Below are 27,847 nucleotides of genomic sequence, written 5' to 3'. Positions count from 1 at the left end.
TGATCTTTGCCAATGCTTAGCACAGGATGCTTAAGAAAGAGTGGAAGAACAAACTGTGGAAAGATTCTCAGATAATTTATTAATCAGCATATCCCAGATGCACTGCAACAGGTAAAAAAAAAAAAAAAACAAAAAAACAAAACAAAAAAAAAAAAAACCAGCCATATTGAGTCAGATCAGAGGTGCAGCAGCTCAACGCTCACCTGTAATGGTCACACAAGCACAAGCACAGTGGCAGAGCAAGCAAATAGTACTGCACCTCTTAAGCACCCCACAATATGAAAGCCGTTGTCTTTATATCCAAATCACCCTTTACAGCTTTTCCTCTTAAGTTTTAGTATCCATGGTACGGGTTTGGGGATACAGCCTGTAAAGCATTTTCTTCCTCTCTTGGTCCTTGTGTAAAAGGGGTATTGAGCAGCTTGCACAATTGTTACTGTGCTGGTGGTGGTGAAGAGCTGTTTGTGCATCAGGCAATGTGGGGCGGTTGCCAGAAACTAAGTGATGCTCTGGCATTTTGATTCATTCTCATAAAACTGTCACTGTGGGTTTTCAGAGCCTAAATACCTTGAAACTACAAATGCAATTCACAGCAGCAACAAAAAGCAACTGGTAAGCACGAGAGAGAAGGATATTAAAAAAAAAATCCATATGTTAAATGTTATGATGATGTAGGATCTAAGATCAGCAACTCACGTTTAGGTGACGAGATTATTCCTCTACCCTAAACATCCGCTTGAACATTAGTTTTAGCTGTGAACATGATCCCTCTGTCACCATTGTAATAGCTTCCAAGTTGGAAGGAGGAATAGTACATCTGTTCTTTACTCCATGAGGTAATCTGAACACTTTTGTGAAAAGGAGTTGATGGTCTAGGCGAAACCATAGAGGCAGCAGAGGTTACAGAAGAATTTTAGGTAGATCTTTACACATTCTTTGGGGCAGGTGTTTGCCTGCTATGAAGTAACATTATTACAGCATAAGTTTATTATCCTTAAAAAGTAGGTTGCCACACTATTTTGTTCAAAAAAGTTAAAACAAGCTTTATTTTAACATACAAATCCAAGTCATTTACAAGGCAAAACATTCCCCTACTGTGGTAGCATACTGCATCTCATCACAGCATGTGCAGCTAGCAATCCTGAGATATGAAGGGGAAAAAGAAAAAGCCCTAAAATATTTTAAAGGCCAAAATGTATCTTTTCAGCCACTGTTGCTATAATTGCCTCTGTTTGAGAGCTAAGAAAAACATAATACAGTTCTGAATCAAGAAAACAAGTTATCTACATGCCAAATACCTCAAGATAATTTTCTAATTCCCTGCTGTCATCCAGGTATACAAGCAAGTGCACTTGGGGAACAAATGAAGAGATTCAACTGTGCAAGGTTAGTTTGTTAGCACTGCAAAACATGTTGAAGAGCTGGAAGATTTTTGATCATTTCAACTACTATTATCTTTATGAACTGTGGTTAATGTCAGTTAAAATTATGTCCTATAATTTTATTAATTTTCTACATTGTGTTAAATTACAAAATAAAACTGACTCTGCTTCCTTTCACCATGAAGTTATGATACAGAAATGCTGCTACTGCTTTTCATAAGCTTTTAAAACTGCAGACAATTAAAGGTCCTGTCCATAATATTGAAGACAACTTGAGACAACGTGAACAGCCTCATTTTCATACAAGGTTATATTTGTCAATAACATTAAAATGTAACTTAAAATAAAAGGTAAAGACAGTGAAAGGGTATAGACAGTTTCTCAGTTTTACATTTAAAAATAAGTTACACTATATATTATGGCTTTCTTATTTCAAGGAAGAGTGCCATCTCAAGTTTAAGCACTTGATGTTTTAACTAATTAACTCACCACATACTCAGACTTTCCTTGTTTGAGTTTTAGTGATTGCAGGAAAAGAAACCACCAAATATCAGTGAGAAAATTACGATGCCTCCAGAAAAAATTTAATATCAAGAAGCACTTGTAGAAGAGATCTTTCAGAGAAATTTCTAATTTAAATTAAAACTGAAAAAATTAATTTTAAAATGAAACTAAGTTGAAGTTTTAATTGATTTTAATCTCTCGGTATAAATAAAGAGCAAGACAAATCTCCATGAACTTCAGCAGTCACGACTTCATACTGAGCTTCATTTCAAAACATTTAAACACAAATGCAATAGCATTATATTACTGAGGTAATGATTTCTCTTCAATACTATTTGTTATGTTAATCGTACAGCTAAGACACTAGTTACATTTGGTATGCAGCTTATCTCAAAAAGGCTGCAATAATGCTAAAAAATAGTATCAGGCCAAACAGCAACGCAATTGCTCAATATTAAGTTTGGGCAGAATTAATAGAACAGAAGTGGGGGGGGAAGGGTAGAAAGGTGCTTTAACCACAGACTGAAAGACTTCGTTTACTCAATGTTATGTTGTTAATGGCTGAGCGTACGTCCTTTTTGAAATCTAAGGTTGCACTCAAACTGGACAAGCTATGCCAATATTCCGACGTGTAAATAAAATAGAATTCTATCTACATAGCTGAAGTTTTAATAAAAAGTGTCATTATGCAGTTGAAGTAGTGTTTGCAACAAGTTCATGGCAGACAAGCACAGATTTCAGAGTTATAAATGTAATAAACGAGGTGATAGGCACTGAATTTTTAAATATTTTCAAACTTAGTTTTTACTCAGGATAGTAGAGTCACCAGTTGAATAAGATTAACTAAATACTGTAGGCTCCATGTCATGCAGAAGATAAGCTTTCTCTCCCCTTCTCTCCAAGAAAAGTATCTGAAAGGCAAGCTGAAGTGATTGTTTTTGACAGTAGTAAAATAAAGAAGAAAATAGAAAAGTAGCTATTATCAAAAAATCTTATACAAAATGCATCTGTCCTGTTTTGGTTTTGATTATAAAAAGGCACTTCACATATTGCTAGAACTCTGATAACGTAGTTATCCTTTCAGCTTTTCTGTTAGAAGGATGTATTTCAAGATGGTTAGCATGACTATGTAAACATTCTTTATATGGTGTTTATCTGTTACAAGTTATAATTACTTATAGTATTTTACACCATTTATTTAGAAAAGATTTATGTTCAAGATAATAGCAGGTCTTCATACAATACTTCAGTGATGATGGATGATCTGTCATAAGCAACACACCACAAGTAGTGAGTTCACGCTAACAAAATTAGCAGTGTGAATCGTTCAGAAGTGAGTCCTCAGTCTTTTGTTTTCCTCGCGTAGTCTCTCAATTTCAGCTACTAAGCTTTCATTTACAGAATATCGTTCAAGTAAGGCATGCATTTCATTCTAGAGAAAAGAAAAAAAAGACCCAATAAGCAGCTACAAAGTTGTGGGTTTGTTTTTGTTGTTGTTGTTTTTCCAGCTTAATCCTATCCATTTTCATATCCCTTTTGAAAATTAAACAACCGAGATAATATTGTTTTTAAATTTCTGGTAAGAAGAGTAGTATTTTTTTTTTGACATACACAGTATTTTGATCATTAATACATTAGTGAATATTTTATCAAAGGATATTTTGCACTCCTTCAGGATGAAATATCTACTAATGCAGGTTCCATTAAAATGTTCAGTACCAAGACAAGGTCTTTTTTTTAATGCAGATCAAAAGAACAGTTTCATAAAATGGTGAAGTTAAAGAACACAGAACAGTGCAGCATGTATGTTGTACCCTTAAGTGAAGCCGTCTTAACTTCCTCTACCCCATCCTTACCCCAGCTCTTGGTCCTTTCCAAAGGACAACTAAATTTGTTTCCCTTTTGTCATTTCGTAACTCCTGAAATACGAAATTCATGATACCCACCCAATATGTATGTTTACTTCTTAAGGACAAAATAGTTTAACAGATTCCAACTCATGATGTTCTCGCCCTCCTTCACATCCCATCCTCCCATTCTTGTTCCTAATAAGTAAAATTGATGTCCAGTTTTGACATAATAGTTTACATGTTTTGATGTTACTAAAAATGGAAACTGTTCATATGCTTTTGATACATACCAACTGCACATGGAACTGTTTGATCATCTCCACTTGCAAATTCACAATATCTCGGTGGCATGCTTCTCTGGGGGAAGAATTGCAAAAGGGCAATGCTCAGTTTTACTTAGGAAGCGTAAATTATCTCCAATCCCAAGTACCCAAAACTCTATACTTCTACACCCTCATGACATCCTGAAGTATCACACTAAAAACTGCTGAACCATGAAACACCGGTTAAAGTCCCAATAAAAGTCTTACAGAAAATGAGTTTTAAATGTGTTTTGTTTTTTTTTTCTACATACAGAACAATTCAGGATTTTTTCTATTTAGAAACATCCCTTTTCGAGCCCAAGTATCCATTTCCTGATTCTCTTTCTGAAATTCCATGAAAACCAGTGTTATTTTCTTCATAAAACTTAGAGTTCCTTATCTAGGTCTTCTGCCAGCTACAGCGTTACAAGTGCTGAGTGCTATGACAAGTATTCTTTGTTAACAGGATGCAGCAATTTTGTATATCACAAGGAAACTACTGTAAAATAACAAAAATGTTTTGAGTAATGAGAATTAGAAAGCTATTACAAAAATAGTGTGATAAAAGAGAAAAATGCTTCCAGTGCAGCAGAAAGGAAGATTTACATGATATGCTGACCTGGATCAGCAGTGCTACCACGAATTACTTATTCTGTTTATTATGGCTGGTCTGTCATTTCCCCCCGAAAAAGGCAGTACTAAGAGCTGTATCACTCACCTGTTCACAATTAACATTCTACCATAACTGCTAATTTCTAACAGCTTTGAGAAAATGACAGATTGAGTCTAGATCTTCGCATTCCACCACCCCTAGAACTTTGAAGTATTCACAAACAACCACACACACAACTCAAAATGAATGAAAATAAAACAGAGAAGTAGGAATACTAGGCAAGTTTGCCCAGATTTATAACAGATGACGGCCAACAAGCAGTGGTTCGTTAACAGCCCTCTTTATAAAAAGCTGGTGCAAATCCACCTAGTCCCAGAGACCAGTCTGACTATTACCAGAAACACAAGAAGCTGGTTTTTGACAGAGGAATTAACGAAGCGTCATGTTCTAGGGATCTGTGCCCTTTGCAGACTAATCTGCGTTACATTTCCTATGATACTCTCATAGGCAAGAAGGCAGCCTACTGCACTAACTCTGAGCTACGTGATTATCCATTAGCCAGGCTTCTACTAGACTGAATTTGAGTTCTGCTGCCTTATCCCTCAGAGACTAGTTCAAATCTTTCTGCTCTGTCTAGTCCTCAGTTTCAAGGAAAACACAGACCTCAAAAATAATAAAGCTTTTGCTCCTGACAGATTTGGTTGCATTTGGCTAGTAGGTTCAAAAACTGAGGAGAGACTGACAAAACATGGAATTCCCAGAACATCAATGGTAAGTCTGATCTCCAGGCATGCCTAAAACTGCAAATACCAGGAGACATTTTCAAAAGGAGGCAGTGAGAAAATAAGAGGTTTACACTTTTGACAAAGTCCTACATTTTTTTAGCCCACTATACTCAGGGGAATCAGCAGAAGTCTTTAGGGTAACACTATTTCACACTAAATCCTTAACTTCTGTTAATTTGACTTCTCTTTATGAAGTGAATGGAATTTTAGTTAAGTAAGTATGCACAAATACCAGTTATCTGACACCAAGCATCACTTACAGCACAAATACTATTTTATGCGAAGCTTTGCCAACAGAAATACAAAGTGTTTTGCTTTATACATACAAAGCAAACAACAGTCAAAGCCAACACAAGTGAATTGTCCAGATCAAACTCTCCACAGTAGTAACTTTAAGAGAAGTTTCTCTGGGATAACGGGGGAGGGAAAGAAATCAGCACGAGTTTGCATGAAAGCAGTAAGGACTTCATTATGCACACAAATTTACTGTCTGAAAAGTATTCAAACACTCACTCTGGAAATATGTTAGCGAAGTCATGCACATAAAAAAAACCCTCAGAGACATCAATCTAATTAGCCACTAGAGCTGTTCAAAATAAAGCCTCATACCTAGATTTCCAAGATTAAGGTTGTTAATGGTGTCATTTCCTAATGCGAGTAGGAAATAAGCTAAAGCAGATGTTAAAACATCTTATGAAGGAAACATGTCATTGAAAACAAAATGTGCTATATAAATATCAGTACCTGAAGTCATCCATTGTTTCTTGTATCATATTCTGAATGAAGTTTATTTGGATTGATGTCAGAGGTGCATTTAGTCTGCTACTCCCAATTGTTTCTGCTATTTTTTCTGACAATGAGCTGGCAACTCCAGCAGTGACGGGTGATGTTATCTTTGGACCTTTAAAATTAACAATAAATAAAATTTTAGAAAGTCATTATAGTGGAGTACAAGAACGTTTCATCTTGAGGCTTGTTGATGCTTTGTCTCTAATACTACCAAGGGGGGGGGGGAAAAGGTTTAGAACAAGTCTTTGTGGGCAAACAGAGATGTTCTAGGGGAGCTAACTGAATTTACAAGCAAATCCAGACTGATACATTCTGTTTTAACATGTGGTCCATTTTACCAGGTTTTGCATCAGTTCACAGTCAACCACATCTAAAACTGGGCCAAAATGATCAACTTACTTGTTAAGGTAGTACCATTTACTGGTAGATCATAGGCAAGATGGGCCTGAGTATTCTTCACAAGTCGCTCACTTGTTTCAGGAGTCTTTGAAGCAGTGGATGGAGGCGGAGGACTTAAAGTTCCAGATTCTGCACTTGCTGAGTTCAACTTGGAAAGCTGACAATCAAAATCAAAACCACAACCTTACTTATTACAATTATTTAATTGCACTCAAAAACTAGATTTTCAGTATTTCTTTCAAATACTTTTGGTTTTAGGAACCTCCTGATAAATGTTTTCCTCCTCTAGCAAGGCTTCTTAAAAATTGATGGCTTAAATACCCCAAAATTGCCTCAAGTGCAGATACACAGGAAGGAGGAAAAAAAAAAAAAAATTTTAATCTTAATTTTCACATCAAACATCTTGTGCTAAATTTGTAACTACCATTCCTAGCAAACTCAAGACTTCTCAAAGGCAATACAGAAGGAACCACGGTCTCAACAGAAGAATATCAAAAGTATCTCAAAAAGCAAGAATTTTGACAGGGAATAACTAGGGAAAGAAGCAGTTGGAATTGACCTACTAAATGACAAAGAATCATACTGGTGTAACCAGGCTCTTTGTATAAGCACCAGGTGATAAGACAAGGGGAAATGGCCTCAAGTTTCATCAGGTGAGGTTTAGTTTTATATATTTGGAGAAATTTCTTTACTGAAAGGGTGATGCGGCATTGGAATAGGCTGCCCAGGGAAGTGATTGAGTCACCATCTCTGGAGGTCTTCAGAAACATGTAGATGTAGAACTTAATAGTATGGTTTAGTGATGGACTTAGTACTAGGTTAAAGGTTGGACTAGATGATCTCAGAGGTCTTTTCCAGCCTGAATAATTCTATGATTCTCTGAAACCAACTAATGATCATTCCTGATCTTCTATAACAATCAACATATTCCTCAAGCTAGCCCATGAGCTTTTGTAATATGAGCTTATTTAAGCATAGAATCATATAATGGTTTGGGTTGGAAGGGACATTAAAGACCATCTAAATGCAAATCCCTTGCCATGTGCAGGGACACCTCCCACCAGACCAGGTAGCCCAAAGCCCCATCCAGCCTGGCCTTGAACACTTCCAAGGATGGGCATCCACAGCTTCTCTGGGCAGCCTGTGCCAGGGCCTCACCACCCTCTGAGGGAAGAATTTTTACCTTATACCTAATCTTCTAGCTGAAAGCCATTACTCCTTGCCCTATCACTACACTCCCTGACAAAGAGTCCCTCCCCAGCTTTCCTGTGGGCCCCCTTCAGATACTGAAAGGCTGCAATGAGTGCTCCCCAGAGCCTTTTCCAGGCTGAACAACCCCAACTCCCTCAGTGTGTCCCATAGGAGAGGTGCTCCAGCTCCTTGATCATCGTTGTGATCATCAGACTTGTTCTGGGCTTGATCTAGTAATTCCATGTCCTTCTTGTGCTGGGGGCCCCAAAGCTGAACGCAGCACTTCAAGTGGGGTCTCACAAGAGCAGAGCAGAGGGGGACAGTCACCTCCCACACCCTGCTGCCCACACTTGTTTTGATGCAGCCCAGGATACAGCTGGCTTTCTGGGCTGCAAGCGCACATTGCCAGCTCATGCTGAGCTTCTCATCAACCAGCACCCCCCAGCTCCTTCTCCTCAGGGCTGTTTTCAACCCATTCTCCATCAGCCTGTATTTGTGCTTGGGATTGCCCCTGTCCAGACGCAGAACCTTGCACTTGGCCTTCTTGAACCTCATGATGTTCGCACAGGCCCACCTCTCAAGCCTGTCCAGGTCCCTCTGTCCCTCTGGATGGCATCCCTCCCCTCCAGAGTGTCAACTGCACTACACAGCTTGGTGTCATTGGCAAATTTGGTGAGGGTGCACTCAATCCCACTGTGCATGTTGACAACTAAGTTGTTAAACAGTGCCAATCCCATGATCCCTGAGGAACACTGCTTGTTACTGATCTCTACTTGGACACCGAGCCACTGATCACAAATCTGCATGTGACCATCCAGCTAATTCCTTACCCACCAAGTGGTCCATCCATCAAATCCATGTCTCTCCAATTTAGAGACAAGGAAGGATATCATGGGGAACAGTGTCAAGAAACACGTACCAGTTTTGCACTGCTACAGACCAACATACTACGAACTGAGTATTTTACAGATTGTGCCAACAGTATGAAGAGAGCTGCAAAATAAGTTTAGCTGGGACACTTTTAAGAATTTTTTCCTTCAGGTAGTTCTATTCTCAGATTCTAAAAAGAGTACTCATAACAAGTATTAATTAGTAAAGTATACCTGTTTTAAGGTTTCTTTAGATTCTTGTTTTCCAAGATTTGTTTTCTTGGGGTCAGTCTCTGGATGTTCTTCTTCTTCCTTAATTGGAGATCCCACAAGTGCATGTAGTGGGCTAGACCGTATCCCTTGTGCATTACTGCCTACAGGGTTTCTTTTGATTGGAAAGGCAGTGGTGAGCTGTGGGAGAAAATCCAAACCTGAAAGGTAGGACTGAAAATCCAGACCTAAAATTAAAAGGAAAGGATAAAGCATGTAGGTTAAAAAATATATATAAATAAAAAAGACCAAATAAGCCACAACCACACAAAGAAATAACAAAAAAATCCCAAACATCCACACAAAACAAATAAAGTAGTCACCCAAAAACACATCGCACAAAAACTGAATCCCCAAATCCAACTTATGCTGTCACTGTCCTTATGAAAGTAATAAAATATGAAAAGCCTCTACACATCACTTTAAGTCTCCAAAAGGGAAAACAAAATCACTTTAAGACCATACTCTTGGATTTCCTGTTACCACATGTTGCCTTAGCTCCTCAGCAAGTTAGACATTTTCCAGGTAAGTTCATGAAGTTCATTTGTTCCAGCATCTGCTTGCATCATTTCTTTGCCCTCAACAGTATGACAAAATTAGCATGGAATAACTAGCATAGACTTCCAGTGACTACTGACAAAGAAAAATATACTAAAAGTATGTTTACCATCTCCTTTTCCTGGAGGATCTTCATTTGCTTTACCCGCGATAACATCTACAAAATAGCAGAATAGACAAATTGTTTATTAAATGAATATTGATGATCGTTGCATCCAGTTAATAATTAAAGACAAACTGAAAAACCAAATAGGCACACACAAACGACAAAACATAATTCTATGCAGATGAATTATACTTTACAAATGTCAGTATTAGCAACTTACCATCTCTGACGGGAGAAAACACATCTCCTAAACTATTTCGACCCAAGTCATCAAAATTATTTAAGTCTGCACTTTTCCCATGATCTGTTTCTTTAGATGGAATCACATCCAAGCTGCAGCTACGGGGAAAGCCTTCAAAAGGACAATAACATTGTTAACCATTTACACATTCCAAAAACAACGTATGTTATTTCTAAATAAACTGATAGCAAGCCTGATGCCTGGTAAGTCCAGCAAGTATGTTACAACTATCTCAGCTACCGACAGATTCTAATTAGAGGGTCAACTTGATCTTCTTAAGAGGTGTTATCACAGGTGATCATAACTAAAAGTTAAGATACTTATTAACAAAAATACAGGTGGATTTTTTTCTCCTCTTTTTGAAAAGGAAGGAGAAGTTGTAAAACTCATGCACTCATTTTTAGATCAATTTGCTGCATTAATGATGTAGATTTATAAAGTAACAGATGAGATAACTAGCAAATACACCATTTGCTAAGAAGGTGACCACATTCAGATTAACATTTAAACTGATTCTGGAAGAAAATAAACCTGCTTCAGTCCAGCCATTAAGCATTCTAAGAGAAATTCTATGAAACCCCTATTTTGAAGCTTACCTAATGTTAGGATATTCTCTGCTTATTTCTAATATTGTATTTCTAACACTATGAAATCAGAGAGGAATTACAGTTACACAAAAAAGAATTTGTCCCTATATCTTCCCTACTCCATGCCCACGACTTATTCCTGTCCCAGTCCAGCAGGAACAAAACATCCATCTTTCAGATGAATGGTAGCATGCACAGTTGTCTGCAGAACAGAAGCAAATCTTCAAACACACACATGCAGTGATTATTCAAACTACAGTTTCTAGATTGGGAATACATGGAGAAGCGAACTGAACTGCCAACAACCACCTACATAACTTTCAAAGTTTATGCTTTAAAAACTGGAGCAGGAATACAAGCAAGGTGCTACTCTGCCCTCGCTAAACTCCTTCCTCTAGAAATACCCAGATTTTGCTCACCTAAGTTGAAATGTATGTGAAAAGCATTAGTGCCACTCAATATAGAAATAAGCTTCCTATAAATCACCTACTACATAAAGCTTTTGTAGTAAAGCTTTTGTAACCTTCTTTAGTTAAAAAAATCACTTTAAACCTATAAACACTTCTCTATATGAGTTCAAGTGAAAATGATCTAAATATAACTTTGTGGATGACTACACTCAATCATGTCCAAGTATTTACATAAACTGGGACTTGAGTCAGGTTTAAAATATCACTTTAATATATTATTATAACACATTTTCCACTATGTGCCAGTTGTGAGGCATGCATAGGATTGTGCTTACTAGTTAAGTAAATTACTCAGTTCGGAGTCAGACTACAAATGCAGTATCAACCTGTGTCAGAACCTTCAGAAGGCCTACACAGAAAAAGCACAATATAAAAACAGGACAAAACATCTTTTGCCTTTTTTTTTTTTTTTTTTTTTTTTTTAAAAAAAAAAAGTCACTAATCTAAATGCAGGAGTTATCTAACCCGCAGGGTGACTATTAAATAGAAGTTTATGGGAAGCCTGCTGGAAGTACATACAAATGGCTCATCACATCTTGAATTTATTTATAGTTTTAGACTCTAAAATATCTATGACAAAAATCTCCAGTCCATTTACAAGATGTATGAACAGGTGTTTTTTTGTCCTAAATATGCTATTAGATGACTTTACTGAATACTCCTCATTTCTCCAAGGTTAAAACCGATCTTCAGGGCTTAGAAAATTTTCCACAGAACAAATGCAGTTTGTGGCCTCTCATCTATTCCCATTTTTAAGTTTAAAGACTGTATCTTCTTTGGTATACCAGGCCCTTTACTTCCCAACCAAACTTTCAGCTTCACAGAAAATATTTATTTCATAAACCTTTATCTTCTTAAAACATTGACTTATTATGAATGGTCCTACTTAACAGTTAACAACCATTACATGTTCAAATAAATATAGTAATTGATACGTCTTTTTTTTTTTTTTAACTTAAATACAATTTCCACAGTATGCAGTAATGTTGATTAGCAACACTTGGAGCACATAGGAAGCATCCTACTTCACCTCACACTTCATTGCATACCCAAGGGAGGTCATTAATACATGTCCTTATGGATTGCAGTGGCTTATTGCCTCATTAGTGTTGCTACGTGTATTTCTCTTTATTTAAAAATGGAGGGAATAGTGCTGTTGCTTTAAAATGGCTTGGTGAGTTCAAGAATCAAACTGACAGAGTTACTGATTTGACTGCATTTTCAGAATTCTTGAATTCACAAAAATTTTTACAGCACATTACATGCAGTGGCAGAATTTTAGAATCATACGTAGAATTCTTACAAAAAAACGTTAATTTCAGAAGCATAAACACCAAGTACAGTTATACAATTAATCACACTTGCAACTATATTTAACATCTTTCCTACCATGTAACATAATGCCTCATACAAAAAAAAAAAAAAATACAGTGCAGCTCTCAGGTTTTTGGTTTTGTTTTGTCTTCTCCTGTTTATGTGTCTAGGTTGTTGTCAGGTCTGTTACTCCTGTTTACTGATAGAATTACAAACCATTAGCTCTGCATTCCATACAGACATTACATCAGGAAGTACATTACGTACATAAGGATAATCTACAAGAAATTAAAGACAGAGAGCCCCACAACGTCACCACGAAGCTTTTTCCTTTAACATTTAAGTATGTATATGAAGTCTAAAATTCTGGACTTGAAGCAAGAGTTTCTAAAGCTTGCAGTAGGACCAAGTTCACTTCCCACAATCTCATAGCCTGTCTCATGTTGTGGGGGAGGCAGAAGGTGCAGGTGTGCATACACACACATACTTTGAAACAAATGCCTTTCCCTCAGAGTAATTTTTATGTTGTAATGGTCAAGTCATTAAATTTTCCTTACATCTTCAGAATTATGCCAAGTAGTAATTTATAGGAGTAGGAACAAGGCACTACCTGTTTTCTCCTGAAGAAACTCTCCTCCCTTATTCTCATTTGGCGCTGTCAGAGGAGGTGAAACCGTTGCTGATGTCTGAGAAGCTAAATTTTTGATGCCAATATTTTGAATTGCTCCAAGATTTGCTCCAGCTTTGACTTCTGTTCTTTTGGATACAGGTTTATTCGAAGAACCCTTAAGGTTAGACTAAAAAAAAAATTATACATTTTTACTTTCAACTGAAAGAGTAAGTGAATATTCTTTTTGTTTTGAAACACTAAAGTTCAAATTATTGCAGTCTGCCTAGGAGATATGCCTTTACAAATCTAAAAAAAAAAAAAAAAAAAAAAAAAAAGAACTATATCTTAATGCAATTTCAAATAACATGGGAAAATTCTGTATTATCATATGAATATTGTATGACCTTGCAAGAGAACAGAACTGAAGGTAATGACAGAATGAACTGACACTGGCTAATTTTGAACCTAGGCCTACACAGAGGAAAAATAAGAGATTATGTTATTAGGGAGTACAAGTTTTAATGGAATAACCAACCACCAGCAGCAAGTGTGCTGGAAGAACAACAAAGTCTTGGAACAGTAAAGAATCCACTTCAAAAGGTTCTCCCCCATCTCCACTGGGTGAGGGTATGTGGATTTTTTGGACCAAGTAGAGCCTAATTAGATCTTGGAAGAACCTCTTTAGCCTTCTATTTAATCAAATCCTCCACAGATGAAATACCTCAAGATGGGCTGCTGCGTGTCTTCCCCATAAGCAAAAGGGCCATTACAAATCTTGCTGCTGCTGCCTGGAAATGAATTTAAGATGCCACAAACTGGTCTGCTGTGGCAACATTCACACCAGGAAGTTTAATCTTAAAGTTTCACTCATTTCTACATTGAAGCTAAGGAGGAAGAAGAAAAAAAAAAAAAAAAAAAAAGGAAACCTTCGCATAAACACCCCTTTGCTCACTTGAGACTGAGCAGTTAATAAAGTTTATATCTCTGTGTTCATATGAGTCAGCTTTGCTGGCATCTATAATGCTTGGAAATTTATTAATATTTCTCAGATTCTTAAACTTATATTTGCTTTTATTAATCTAAATATTGAGCAATAAAATGGAAAGGTTTTGTACATTTTGTTTTACCTTGGAAAAAGTGCTACTGAACTGAAGACGTATGCATTTCACACTGCCTTTGTGAGCAATAACTGTTTTCACTGGTGATGTCAATTTTCTTAAGTCATACTGGCAGATTTTTCCCCGGGAGCATCCTACAGCCAAAGTAGTACCATCAGGCATGAAGTCTACTGTTGTCAGAGGAAAATCTGCTGCTATAGTTGTCAGTAATCTTCAAACAGGAGAAAGAATAGGAGAAAGAAACTTTTAGAAGCTCATCAAAATATTAATTTTTATCGTTAGACTTATCAAAACAAAGTAATTGTGAACTAGCTTTAATATTTCAGCTACAGGTCAATAGTTCCACTTCTCCAGTGCCAATTCCAGTAAAATACCTTAAGGAACAGTGGATTAGACATGCTAAGTATTGATGTTTAACAAATTAAAATTGCATCTGCTCCAGAAAATTTCATCAGGACAGGATCAAACTGCCTTCATAAACAGCTCTTCTGACACCTAGATTAGTTGCTGCTGGAAACGATGACTGCAGTGAACATATGGCTTATATCCTTTAGTTTCCCAAGCCTATCGCTTCTAGCCCTCCCACAAATCTAGGAAGAATTCAGGTCCTAGTTTGCATCCTTCTACTAAATCCTCCAAACTAGAGAAAGATTCCTGCTTTACTCAGCTAGAGTAAAAGCAGACTAAAGCACCCCAAGCTAAGATCAAAGTCCCACAAAAACACTTACCATCCCACCCTCTTACTACACAACCCATCACCTGCTTTTCATCCAGTACCCTGTCCATATTTAAGGCTCACCATCTCATCAACTTTGTGCCCTTCACCACAGCAATGTCTTGTATCTTGAACTAGAAAAGCAGGCAAGCTAAACTTAGGTTGCTGCAGGTTCTCATAGGCCATACTGGCCATCAGAGAAGCTATCCCATCAACAAGAAAGCCAATAAGCAAGCACTTGTGAGCAATCACTTGTGCAGTACCTGAATTAATTTCCATTTTAAGTTTTAAAAAAAGCAAACAGGACTTTCAGACAATTTCTCCAGCCAGCAGCAATATGCCAACCACTTAAACCTCTTTGAATATGGTCTGAATTAAATATTTCATGTCATAATTGGATGTGCTTTTTTCAGCTCGTAAAGCCAAGTGAAACCTCTATAAAATCAAAAGGTCTTTAACATACTCACTTTTTACTTGAAGTATCATAGAGAATAATTCTTTTATCCAAACCTACAGTTACAAGCAGCAACTCGTTGACTGGAGAAAAGCAGATTTCTGAAGCTGGTGCTTTATGAGTATTTTCAAAGTTATGATACGGGTTCTGACTATTTACATCCCACAGAGTTACATTTCCACTGTCAGAAACACTGCCCAACAAGGATTTCTTAAAGGATGAGTACTTCAAGTGTCGAATAGGCTGTAAATAAACAAATAGACAGACACAAATAAGTTGTAACACCACTATAAGACATCACTAAATATTTTATACACACACTAGGAATACAGATGTTAAATTAAACTATTTTACAAAGTTCACTTTACATTTCAATGCAATTTTTACTGCCTGGGGGCAGCATGTGCCCTGATAAAAAAAAAAAAAAAAAAAACTCACATGCTGCATCTAAAAATGAAAGAAGCAAAAAGCTACATTATTTCACTTATTCATGTACTACCAAGAGTATTAAACTTAATTCTCCTCCACTGATTTTTGAAAATCCTTGGGTACAAGCCAATTTGGTAAGACACAGAGACTACAGCTACTCAGGTATGAAGGTGCTGCAGAAGAGAGACTTTACCCCTGTGAGCTAGGACCACAGAACAGGGTAACATGCCTGACTTAATCACATGCAGATCCTACCACAGGACTACATCATACAGGAACTGAAACTGCATTTCAGAAGCAGGTAAATAGTTTGTTTTCCACCATATTCCTTCACAGGATGCCTCAGAACCTCACCGCTCTAGTACAAAATTACAATACTCAATCTCCAGATTAGTTTTATTTATTTTCACTAATTCACCTATTTGCAATAATTCACTCCTGTGACAGTAATACCCTTACACTTCAAATTGTTCCCTTAACTCCCCAGTCACCATCACAGCCTCCTTGGCACTCTCCCTGTTTCAATCTCTCTTGAACATGGACAATCAAAATCTTGTATGATTGTCAAAATGTTTTGTTACTGCTTTTAAAAATGTGGTAACACTTTCTCTCTGTACTGTAAATACTCTTCCTGACATATCCTAGATGGCATTTTCTCTTTTGTGATACAATCTATTTTGGTTGCTCATTGCCATTTTATGATCAAAAAGCCCAAGCCCTTCCTTCCTTTGGGAACTTTCAGATCACGGTGCAAAGCCAAAAGCCTCTGTTGTGACCTCAGTCTAGCACCTTGATTTCTGTACTGGTGTATTGTTCTCATGTCTATTATCGAATCCTCTTTGGAGTTTGTCACAATCCTCTCTCTTACACGCAGTAACTTCCAACTTCATCTCATCACAGTTCTACATCTCATATTATAACCACTACTGAAAGCATTAAACAAGGTTAGCTACTGATAACCAAATCAAGTATTGTTCTTTCAATATTACTTACTGTTTTCTTCCCAACAGAAAATGTCTTACCCATCCTTCATTCTTCTTTTAACCTCCCTCCTCTCTAATATTTTCACAAGGCACTGATTAAAGCACATCACTCAAGTCCAGATACATATTTTGTCTGAAAATGTTCTAAAAAAACCCCAGTATACTGTTCTGGCATAATCCACGCCACAATGTACAGTACTAGACTTTATCCTCTAACTTCATTTTACTGGAGTTATTTCTTGGATCATTTGCCTCAAACATAATTTCTAGCACTTGCATTGCATGTCTCACTGGAAGCTCAGCTGCTCCACAGAGAAGTGGTACCCTCAACCGCATATTCAAATAAAACAGAAGACGTCTGTATATAGTGAACACGGACCACCACCAGGCATGGTGGAGACATTTTTATCAACATATTTCAGTTTATCTCCACAGAGTAAAAGAAATATGAATAGATTCAGGAATAACACCTCCAGTTACATACACGATCAATGTAGGAAACATTCCCATCCCTCACAGCTCTCCAATTTATTCACTCTTCCTTACTGCCCTAGCAGCTGCTCACATTCCATTTTCTTCTTCTTCTGCCCTCCTGCCCACCAGTATTACTCTGAGCCCTCCTCATATTTGCCTCGTTATCCTTTCAAGTCTTCCATTTTCTTTTCTCGTTTTTCCTTCTCATCTCATAGGCCCGAGGAGAATTCTTTTCTTTCATACACAGGCCTTCCCCATATGAGCTCTGCTCCACACTTCTCACTGAAGTCACAGGATTTCCTCAGAGCAGCTTCAGTTTAACTTTAGTTTGTTGATGAAGGACGTGCGAGGTGTGGGGAGAACCATGTTTTGAAACTGATCTCTCAAAACCAGTAGAAAAGGAGCAGATACGAAGAAAGTTTCACCACTTCTCTGTAAGCACAACTCCTGGTGATTCCTGGGAATTCTGCACACACAGAACTTGCAAAAACATTTTTAGCGCAAGGTACTGAACTGGCAAAGAAAACATGAAACCCTTTTCAAAACATTTTACTGGTCAACGTAGCACAACAAACCACGTGCATCTTTGTGCCCTAGCTGTGACTGAAGTAGATTTTCTGTAGAAAATAGAAAGTACATTTGATCTCTAAGCTTCATAGTAAAGCAGCCAAACCAGGAACAGTGTACTTCAGAAAACGGTTAGCCCATTGCTGAGGACTGATTGCACTCAGGGCTTTCCCCTGTTGGAAAACAAATTAATAGCCCAAAACTAAACCAGAAGTAGTCTAGTGTTATCAACTGTCATCTAAAGATAATACAGATTCTTTATCTCCTTTACCTTAGTGAGCCTTCTAAGAGAGAAAGCAGACGTAAACCCAACTGATAGCTTTAAAAGCTGAAGACTATTTCACTATATGGGGTGACCAGAGCTCATCACACATCTTTACAAATCAGCCAGCTGTTCAAACAGCTAAAATAAATCCTGTTGCTAGGAGAACAGCACCAGGCAGTGAAGACTTGGACAATCATTATGTTTCAAAACAAACTTCAATTCAACCTCACAACAGCAAGCAGATAAGAATCTGGTAGTCTTAATGAATACCAACAGCAAAGACAAATTATGGGATCGGCAAACAGCTCCCTGCAAGGACTCGACTCTAATAAAGCACAAAGATGTTTCTAAATCAAAATCAATTAATAGAACGTAGGCCAATACTCCTATGAAAGGAAAATTGTTTAAAGTCACAGAAAGCACTGCAACCTTGGGCTATTCGACTACTTGTAGAGTCTATACAATTACAGAAATTAACTGGCAAGGAAACTACATTCCATCATGCAGAATCAAACAGAGACAAGCTGGATTTTATAAGGTTAGCTTGACCTCGCATTCCCTGATTGTAGAAGAGTTACTAAGGAGTGGTGACCCTCACTAAGCCGGACAGCCAGTGCCAAGATCAAGCAGAACAATACACTGTGTATCTATTCAAGCCTACTCGTAGAAAACTGGGCCCCTAAACCATAAATCAAGAAAAGGCTTGTTCAATCTCTTTAAGAGAATTACACAAGTCTTCATATATTTGCTTCATTGCAATTAATCCAGCAATTCTCTACAAGTACCAATTAACCCTCCTCCACCCACCCCCCCCCAACAAAAATAAAGCTATTTTTGCACAAAAGAACAAAGATCATTCTTAGAACATAAGCTAGGCTGATAAACTGGGGCATCCAAGTAGTCATCATGTTAAAATGGAATTGAGTTCTAATTTTGTAAATTAAGACTGCAATCAAATAACTGCACCCTTTTAGAAAGCGTTTGATGCCCCTTTAGAAAGTGAATAGTAGCTCTGCGCTTGCAATTACTTTGATTTAACACTTCAAAGATCTTTAGCCATCTTAAAGGTCACTCAGCTTTGCAGTAGGCCTCTTGATTTCATCTGCCAAAACAGCTATTCACTGCATCACTTATTCCTAATCACTTTTTGGTGGAAAGAGTTGAATCTATCAAACAGGTTGACGTTAATCATCTTCACAATAATTTTCTTCTTAATTTTCCAACTAACTAGCAGAAGAGTCCCCCCTCTGGATATTCTCCTCAACCTTTTAATCCATCCATGGATATTCCTGTAGCTCATCTCACATCCATGTTTCTCACAACATCATAACAATCAAACCAGAAAAATGAACTGACTATATAGACGGATTTTTAAGACTAAACCAAGCATGAAGTACAATTTTGCTTCAATATAAGTATGAGACTATGGTGATGGATCAAAGATACTGCAGCACCTGAGAGCAGAGACAGTTTGAATTTAATGGATTTTCTCCAACAGAAACACCACAATCCCTGTGATGCTGTAAAGTCATAAGACATTCTTCATCAAGCTATATTGGTCATGCTATACAGCAGAAAAATTTAACTTCCCACTCCATCGTCCATCTAGGACTGAGAAGGCTGTAGCAGTAACAACAAACTATGGCGTAACTTCAGCATTCCCTGCAACACTAAAGGTCAGCTTCAGTACCAGGGCAATGATTCTCCATCCCCTAAGCAGCTCCTACTTCTATGAAAATGACCCCCAAAAAATTTAAAAAGTGCCCAAAGCACAAACTCTTCACTTTTCCTAAGACAACATTCACACTAAGAACTCACTTTGGGACTTACGGTCGGACATCATATCTCCTTTGCTACTGCAGAAGCCTTTTTATCAAGAGAATACCTACTAATTCTGCAATGTTTCTTTGAGTCTGCAGAAAAAGACTTGGATTTGAAACCTATACCAAGGCCCTTAAGTAGTACATATGTTTGTGTTTCTCTTTTGGGCATTTTCCTGCACACTAGTTATCCAAAACTCTTTACTTTAATACCTCAGTAGGTAATATAAAAGTCTCATTGCTTTTACTCTTTGAGCAGCTGTACAATTTTAATCTCTAAATTAAATAAATTATTTCTATACATAGGCTGAGATTCTCCCCTACTGTACAGATAGCTCTGCTCAGCTGTAAATCTGATTAACCTGGATAAATCAGAACCCAGGCTACGCAGTCTTTGCTGTTTGCAACAACAAGCTAATGCATTGAAATCCTGCTTTGGTTTGTAAAGCTGACTATTTTTTGTTTAGGGTTCTGATGCACAGAAGTTTGTTCTTGAGGCAGCAGAGACCATAAAATAAAGTTTGCTGTAAACTGTATAGAAGTAAAGGTACATCATACATTTGTATTTCCACGTTACCTATTATTTAAGGCTAGAATACACACCAAGGTCTGCTCTTTAGACACTTCAGAGCACCCTAAAAAAAGTTAAAAGGAAAAAATAACTAAGCTTGACAAATACAAACACATATTCTGGCAAATTATTTCAAATGCAGAAGACTCTTGATACATACTTTCAATTTCTAAACACTAAATGTGAATTAAAGCTTCCCACTCAAAAGTAAGCTAATACAGAGCCTACCTGACGGTTGCCATAACCAAAGGGAGTACTTGATAAATTGGTGGTAACACTGTGCAGAATAATTTCACCACTCAAAGATCCAGAAGCGATGTAACAGTCGTTCCAATTATATGTAACACATGTAACTTCATCTTTATGATCCTGTGGAGAAGGGATGGAGGGAGAGTGTTAAAGACATATAGGAAAACCATAATCCTGCTTATCTCATGCTTTTGGGATTGATGGCTTTTTACCTGGCCATCTATAACATTGAAATATGTATGTGTATATATATACACACACACACACACATATATATATATATTTAAGAGTTACAGTGGAATATCCCAGAAAACAGTAGCAGAACATACTAAAGATCAACCATGATATCTTACCAAGTTTGAAAGTTTCCAGAAGACTGTTTTAATAAATTAGTGAAGACAATATTGTAATTAAGTACAGTATTTCAATGAGACAGCCAGAGATAACTACCACAGGTGTCAATGTTATTTTAAAAGTAAAATAAAACTGGTTTCAGAAACCAGTGATGATTTTAAGAGACTTTCTATTAATATGAGTTACTAGTGCCAACTTCCCCTCCTGTCACCTGTAGTATTAACACACACACACACTTAACCAGGTAGCTTTTCATTATAGTCATTTGCAGCAAGGATACTGTGGTTACTGAAAACGCAGGGGAAGACAAAAAAGCATTTCTATCCCAAGAAGTATAAAAAAAATATATAAAGTCAGTACTTTTGTTTGAAACCGTAACTTAAAGAACTAGGCCTATGCTGTAGCATCTTCAACAGATACCCTAACTAAGGGCAAAATCATCTATTTAAGGGATCATGGAAATATATTAGACCATTGTAAATTTTATGCATCATGACGAGATTTTAGAAAATTTGTCTAGATCAGCTAGAAAGAGATGACCGCATCCCAAATTTGCATTTAAATTCTTCAGAAGTCCGGCATAACCGTAGTTCTATTAAAAAAGCATCATCTTAGTTGAAATATCAGAAACAGCCATTATCTGAAATACAGCCTTAGAAAAACACCAGAGAATATCAAAACAAATTCTCAAAATACAAAACCTGTTCTGAAAATTTAAACATTCATTATTATAGACTTGTATCCCTGGAGTCATCAAGTTCAGCGTGCTTATTAAATTCAACTTGCTATTCACAGTCCATGAAGAACACAAAGTTAAGTGCAATACACGTGTGCTAGCTCCTATCTGTGAACTTGATCCTGTGGATATCTGACTTAGAGAAAGCATGTTACTACAACTGGCAACAAAACCTGGAAGTCAAGAAAGGAATAGTTCTTCCCCAGCCATGCTTACCTTAAGGCAACGGTGAACCCTTCTGGATTTGAGATCCCAGATATTAACAGTGTTATCGAGGCCTCCACTTGCAATATACAGAGAACTAGAATTTAAGCTCACACACGTCTGTTTTGCCTGATAGAAAAAAAATAAAATCAAGAAGTATGTTAAAGACAATTAAGAGATTTCTTCAAGTCTACTTAGAAGCACACTGATAGTGTTTTTGCAGATGTGGCAAGTGTTAATGCAAATAGTGCCACAGTCTGATCCAACTATGGGTACACTAGGCATTTCCCAAGAAGATACATTTAATACCCAGTTCAGTCTGGACATATGTTTAATATATTTTAAGGTTTAAATTTACTAATTAATAAACTCTCAAATGCTCACATCTTCCTATCCTAATTTTACATTCTTTGAGCATGCTTTTCCTCAATATGCATTTTCCCTTTAAATTTTAGCACTCTCAAGTGCAATCATTGGCTTCTATTTGGGAACAGACTGAAAAAGAAAATGCCACGTTTAGGAAAAAAAATCCTTAGAAGAATACTAAAAAGTTGTCTAAGTCACGTACTTCACATTCCCTAAACATTACAAAGAATATTAAAGTAGCAAACCTCATAATTCCACAAAGTGCTTCTTTTTAAAATAATCACTGAAGTACCAGCTTTTGAAAAAAAATGTCAATCTTAATGATAGACCTACATTGAGGACAAATTATTCAGTTCCATCATGTTGAAAATTCACTTTTAAGTTCCTGAGATTTGAAGTAAGAGAAAAAACAAGTCCATCTAATTATTGATACGGTAAAATTGGGAACGATTGAATTAGGTTTACATCAGATTTGGTAGAATCTCTGTGACAAACTCTCCACCCCTGGAAGTGTTTACTTCTTCAAACCTCGAAGCCCAGTTTGAACACCTTTTCAGAACATTTCCAGGCAAAATTACCATTAAAATAGCTATCCAGGGAGAATAATTAGAACTGTTTAGAACACTAATGAGTCATTCAAATAGCCATGTCAATAAACTCTTCTAAAGCTATGTCCAGCTTTCTCAAGAGTTTGTAGTGCCACATTTACATTCAACAGGAAAAAAATAAATGCCTAGAACTGAAGCTTACCTATTTCACAGAACTATTTCAGAACCTAGGGCACCTTTACTCTTATAACAACCTTTATATATATATATATACTCATGTTTTTCAATGTGCAATTCACAGACATGCATAATGCTGACAAATGAAGTTTGAAAATGAAGATCAAACTTTCAGCTCTGTACTACTGCCCATGTTTAATGGATCAAGGTTGAACCCCTGACTGCCTGGTGCTGTCACGCGGGGGTTCAACAGGCAAATTCCCTTAGCAGAAATCCACCAGTATCAGACGCTGATGTGTATATACACTGTATCTGTTAGTATTTTTTCCACTGGTACAACTATTTTAGAAGCACTGTCTTCCTCCACTCCTTACATGCATTGTAACTATGCATTTGTAACATACATATGTAACTATGCATTGTAACATGCATTGACGTGTTTTTCATATGTCAGAACCTTTAACTATATAGAAAAAAAAAATGATACCCAACATGCAGAAGTGATAAGATACAAACAGTACACAAGACAGAGTCTGTCAAAAAATAATAAAAAAAAGAACACAATTAGTCATACTTACTCCTTCAGCTATCTCAAAAAGTGGAGCAGGTTTACTTTTACAGCTTGAAACAACTATTTTATCACCAACAGCAGAAGCAGTGACCAGGAAGCTATCTTAGTCACAAGTTATGGACTGTAACTGTATTGTAGTCGTGATTAATACAAGCAACAGGAAGTTTCCCTTAATGAACTGAAAACATGTTGGTTAAACAGCACTGTACCTCGAAGGGACCTAGAAATAGAAACGTAAGCTATTTTACAAGATTTCCTTAAGAAGCTCTTGCAGCAACTACAGCCCTTACTTTCCAGTACAAAGCCGTGCAATTTCTTTCCGAGGAGAAATATCTCCAGTTTATCCAGTATACATTCTTGTTACCCGACCACCCCCTAAGAGCTTCATTTATCACTAGAGTTCAAAGGAACGCCTGTTGCTATTTACACAATGAATTTAAAGAAATGTCCTGTTCATAGCAAACTTTAATTAAACTAGTTCACCATATTGTTCCTGGAGTACAATGAACGTATTTCCTAACTTGTCCCCCCCCTCTGTAAGGCGAGGAAAGGGTGAATGCAAGTTAGTATTTGCTGTTTCTTTCATCATTTCAAGATATTTTAGCTTAGGCAGATCCAAACCCAATACTTCACACCTAGCAAGTGGGTTAAACACTCCAAAATATATAAGATACTTGTTTTAGTTTGGAGGGCGGAAGTAATGAGGGGACTTGGAAGAAAAAAGCATGACAATGCAGGCTGTCCATAGCTCAAGTTTACTAATAACAGATACGTGACGTATATGTACACACACATATATACACATCTAAATATATACACATACATGTGTATACATACACACATACATTTAAAAAAAAAAAAAAAAAAAGACCCTGTCATTCTCCTCCTCGCTATGCTTCAGTGTCTTTGCAAGTAAAAAAAAAAAAAAAAAAAACAGCTAAAAAACATTGATTTGTCCTTTGATTGTTTGATCTGTTTTCCTCACATATCCACATATTCTCAGACTTAGAGGACTGATGAATTCAGAACTTTCAGGACATCACATTTACGTGCCAGCACACTGTCCTTCTTTCACATCAAGATCTGACATTGCTGCCCTTTCCTATGACAGGCATACAGCTGTTTGCTCAACAGTGCACTACTTTCAATACATTTCTCACATGCTCACATCCCAGCTGGCTCTTCATATCATCATCCTATTCTAGGCCTCCAAGACAGGTGTAAGGTCTGCATGGGACAGTTACATCTTCATGTGTACCATACTGATTCAACACACTCATGCTTTCTCTGTAAATGCTACAAACAGCACGCAGAAAACCACTGCTTACAGAGCAAGAGGTAAGAATACTTGAGCAAAGACTACTTCTACTATTAGAATCAACGGGAAGCTGTTCAAAGAGAAGAAAAAAAAGCCAAACAAAACAAAAGCCCTCTCAACTCATTTCCATTACAACATTACATTTTTCCTCTCTACACTATGCATAGAATTTTACTAAATCAGCAACTGGGTGGTTTTTTTTCATCCTTGTCAGTAAATTAAGCACTGCCTTGAAAGTGAAAACTGTAATCAACTGCTAAAGAAACAGTAAGTTTTACAGTTGGTAGCCAATTCGAGCGTATCATAATCATTAAAAATGTGTTAACCCCCTAAAGGAAGAAAAACTTCTTCAGAAGCATTTAGCAGCATGAGTTTATTTTGTAAATCACTTCAACACAGAGAACCACAAAATTTTCTTCACAGGATATACCAATCATTTTATACAACAGTTCACATCAAGGCTGTCATTTACAGACACTTTAACCAAAACAAAATGCAGTGCAATTTGGCAGAACACCCGCTGAGCTGTGGCTGAAACCGTAAAGGATACTATTGCTGGCCCAACAGAGTGAGCTGACTAGATGCGGGGACGTATGCGGGTTGAACTGCTCCACCACGGTTAGAGAGGAGGAATCCCATATTTTAACGTCATCTCCAGCTGAAGCAAAACGTACACCTTCTGGCATGGCTGCACCTATTTTTGGAAAAATAAGTCAGTTAATGAACACACGTGTAATTAAATACATAAAACAGGTCACTTTACAAGTCGAGAAGAATCTCGCATGTATCATTTAGCGCTGCTTTCTTGGTAGCAAGGACATTTACTTGGAGAGTTACACTGTTAGCTAGTTACAGTTACACCACTGAACTGAGTACAGGACTAGAAGCAGCAGACGCCCCACGTTTTATTACTGAAATCTCTGCAGGAAACACGTTTTCCTTCTCACAAAGGAAACGCCGGCTTCTCAGGGCTATCAACACAGACAAAACCCTTGCAGATCTCCCCTAGCGCACCTGGCGGCCCCGCGTCCCGCCGGCAGATGGGGGTAGATCCGCTGGAAGCGGCCCGCGAGGCTCCCCTCGCCCTCCCTGGGGAGGCGGCCGAGAAGGCTCCAGCCCCGAGCCCGGGCAGCGGGACAGCGGCTCCAGGACCAGCCCCTCCTCAGCCCTGCCGCCCGCCCCGCGCCTCGCAGCCGTTACCCGGAGCAGGGGGGCGCCGCCCCGCAGCCGCCTCCTCACGGGCCCCGCTCCCGGCCCCAGCCCCGCAGAGCCCCGGCCCCGCGCACCTGGCCCCGGGCCCTCCCCGCCCGGCGCCCGCCCTGGGATCGGGCCCGGCCCGGCCCGCGATTGGCCGAGGCGCTCCTGCTGCCAGTTCCCTACGGGGTCCGGCGCTCGCTGCCGGCCAATCAGCGGCGCCCCGCCGCGCCGCGCGCGCGATCTCCCCGGCGGGGCCCCGACTTTCCGCGCCGCGACCAACTTCGCGGCCCGTCCCAACGGCCCCCGCGGCGCCTACGGTGGCCCGGATGGGGCAAGGGGCTGAGGGGCGGGGCGGGCGCGTCCTGGTGCTGCCGCCGCTGGGGCTGGGGGGTGTGGATAAGAAGCACGAGCTTTGAGTAAACTGTGCACTGTGGTGTATATATACACTATAGAGTAAACCGTACTATAACAAGTTAAAGCTTTGAGTAAACTATATGCTATAGTATATATATACACTGTAGAGTAAACTGTGCACTGTAAGAAGTATAAGCTTTGAGTAAACTATACACTATAGTATATATATACACTATACTATCAACTGTATAAGCTTTGAGTAGAGAATTAGTTAGCAAAAGGTTGCAGTTAAAAACGGCAGTCATGAAAAAGTCATGAATAAATGTTAGTCATGAAAGCTGGCAGAACTGAGTGGTTCTGTGGAGACAGGGTTTCAGATGGATCCTTACCCTGTACGTGGTGCTCGGGGTTGGTGGAGCCGAAACGCTCCATTCATTTTCCTCTGCTGGCAGAGCTGTGATTCACCAAGCTCTCCTCACTTCCAATCTGCATAAATGAACTCGGAATCAGTGGAGAAAACATGTCACTGTTAAACAAAATACCCCTATTACTCCTCTACAGCAATTATACCGTTATTGCATCTATTTGTCCTCATTAACCAATAATGAATCATAGGTTATATCGTCTGTCCTCGGCTCAAATATCTGAATGTTAGGGATCTATAGCATTCCTGTGTGGCTTCTACCCACACCCTACTTTATTGTCTTAATTTGTTTTTAAGCCAACCGTGCTTCAGTTCTAAAGGCATTACTCGTTATTCACCTCTGTGTATCTCCAGCACTTGGAAGCGATGAGCCGCAGAGAGGGGGATAAGACCAGTGCTGTGAAGGTGGGGAAAAAACAACCTGGATATCTTCACGGTGATGGTTGTTCTTTAAAGCAGTTTTGAAATAGTTGGTATTGTTCCACTTGGTAGTGGAATCATAGGATGTTAGGATATTGTACATTGTACGATAATAAAATGTATACAATAATTCCACAGGATAAACAGAATCTTTGAGGTTTAACAAGAGCAAGTGTAGAGTCCTGCACCTGGGAAGGAACAACTGCACGTATCAGTACAGGCGGGGGGATGACCTGCTGGAGAGGAGCTCTGTGGAAAAGGACCTGGGGATCCTGGTGGACGACAGGTTGACCATGAGCCAGCAGCGTGTCCTTGTGGCCAAGAGGGCCAATGAGATCCTGGCGTGCATTAAAAGGAGCATGGGCAGCAGGTCAAGGGAGGTGATCCTCCCCCTCTACTCCACCCTGGCAGGCCTCACCTGGAGTACTGTGTCCAGTTCTGGGCTCCCCAGTACAAAAAAGGCAGGGATCTCTTGGAAAGAGTCCAGCGGAGGGCCACAAGGATGATACGGGGCATGGAGTATCTCTCCTATGAGGAAAGCCTGAGAGACCTGGGTCTGTTCAGCCTTGAGAAGAGAAGACTAAGAGGGGATCTTATCAATGCTTATAAATACCTGAAATGTATTTATACATTTATAAATGTATAAATGTATTCCTACATTTGACAGAGGGATTTGGCCAACCTCTTTTCAGT

At 38.4% G+C, this 27,847-nt stretch overlaps 1 protein-coding gene across 4 annotated transcripts; it reads right to left on the bottom strand.

Annotated features, from left to right (window-relative positions):
• Positions 1 to 214: 214 nt before the first annotated feature.
• Positions 215 to 26,236, bottom strand: NEDD1 (NEDD1 gamma-tubulin ring complex targeting factor). Of its 4 annotated transcripts, none has more exons than XM_082751404.1 (15): positions 26,046 to 26,236; positions 25,310 to 25,453; positions 23,449 to 23,543; positions 21,792 to 21,908; positions 20,465 to 20,605; positions 15,141 to 15,370; positions 13,968 to 14,169; positions 12,841 to 13,027; positions 9,839 to 9,970; positions 9,622 to 9,669; positions 8,919 to 9,142; positions 6,625 to 6,781; positions 6,181 to 6,337; positions 4,027 to 4,093; positions 215 to 3,318 (listed from the first exon to the last, which is right to left on the bottom strand). In XM_082751404.1, exons 2-15 carry the CDS (start codon positions 25,443 to 25,445, stop codon positions 3,214 to 3,216), a joined length of 1,998 nt encoding a protein of 665 aa, XP_082607530.1. In that variant the 5' UTR covers positions 25,446 to 25,453; positions 26,046 to 26,236; the 3' UTR covers positions 215 to 3,213. The 4 variants fall into 4 exon arrangements, with proteins under 4 accessions (XP_082607530.1, XP_082607528.1, XP_082607527.1 ...); XM_082751402.1 differs by having other exon boundaries at positions 23,449 to 23,539; positions 26,046 to 26,174; XM_082751401.1 differs by lacking the exon at positions 26,046 to 26,236 and adding an exon at positions 25,774 to 25,989.
• Between the last annotated feature and the right edge of the window lie 1,611 nt (positions 26,237 to 27,847).

This window comes from Aythya marila (assembly GCF_965140915.1).
Source record: "Aythya marila genome assembly, chromosome: 1".
NCBI classification, from domain to species: domain Eukaryota; kingdom Metazoa; phylum Chordata; class Aves; order Anseriformes; family Anatidae; genus Aythya; species Aythya marila.
Note: the sequence above shows the minus strand (reverse complement) of the source record. Positions and strands in the feature narration are given on the sequence as shown.

Bases quoted from the DNA above. Each gene is read 5' to 3' on its own strand.
- NEDD1 (XM_082751404.1), bottom strand. From the start codon at position 25,445: ATGCCAGAAGGTGTACGTTTTGCTTCAGCTGGAGATGACGTTAAAATA. The intron at 9,971-12,840 runs GTAGTGCCTTGT...GTCCTTTTGAAG, and splicing joins GTTTCTTCAGGAGAAAACAG to GCTTTCCCCGTAGCTGCAGC. The intron at 6,782-8,918 runs GTATACTTTACT...TTTGATTGTCAG, and splicing joins CTAAAGAAACCTTAAAACAG to CTTTCCAAGTTGAACTCAGC.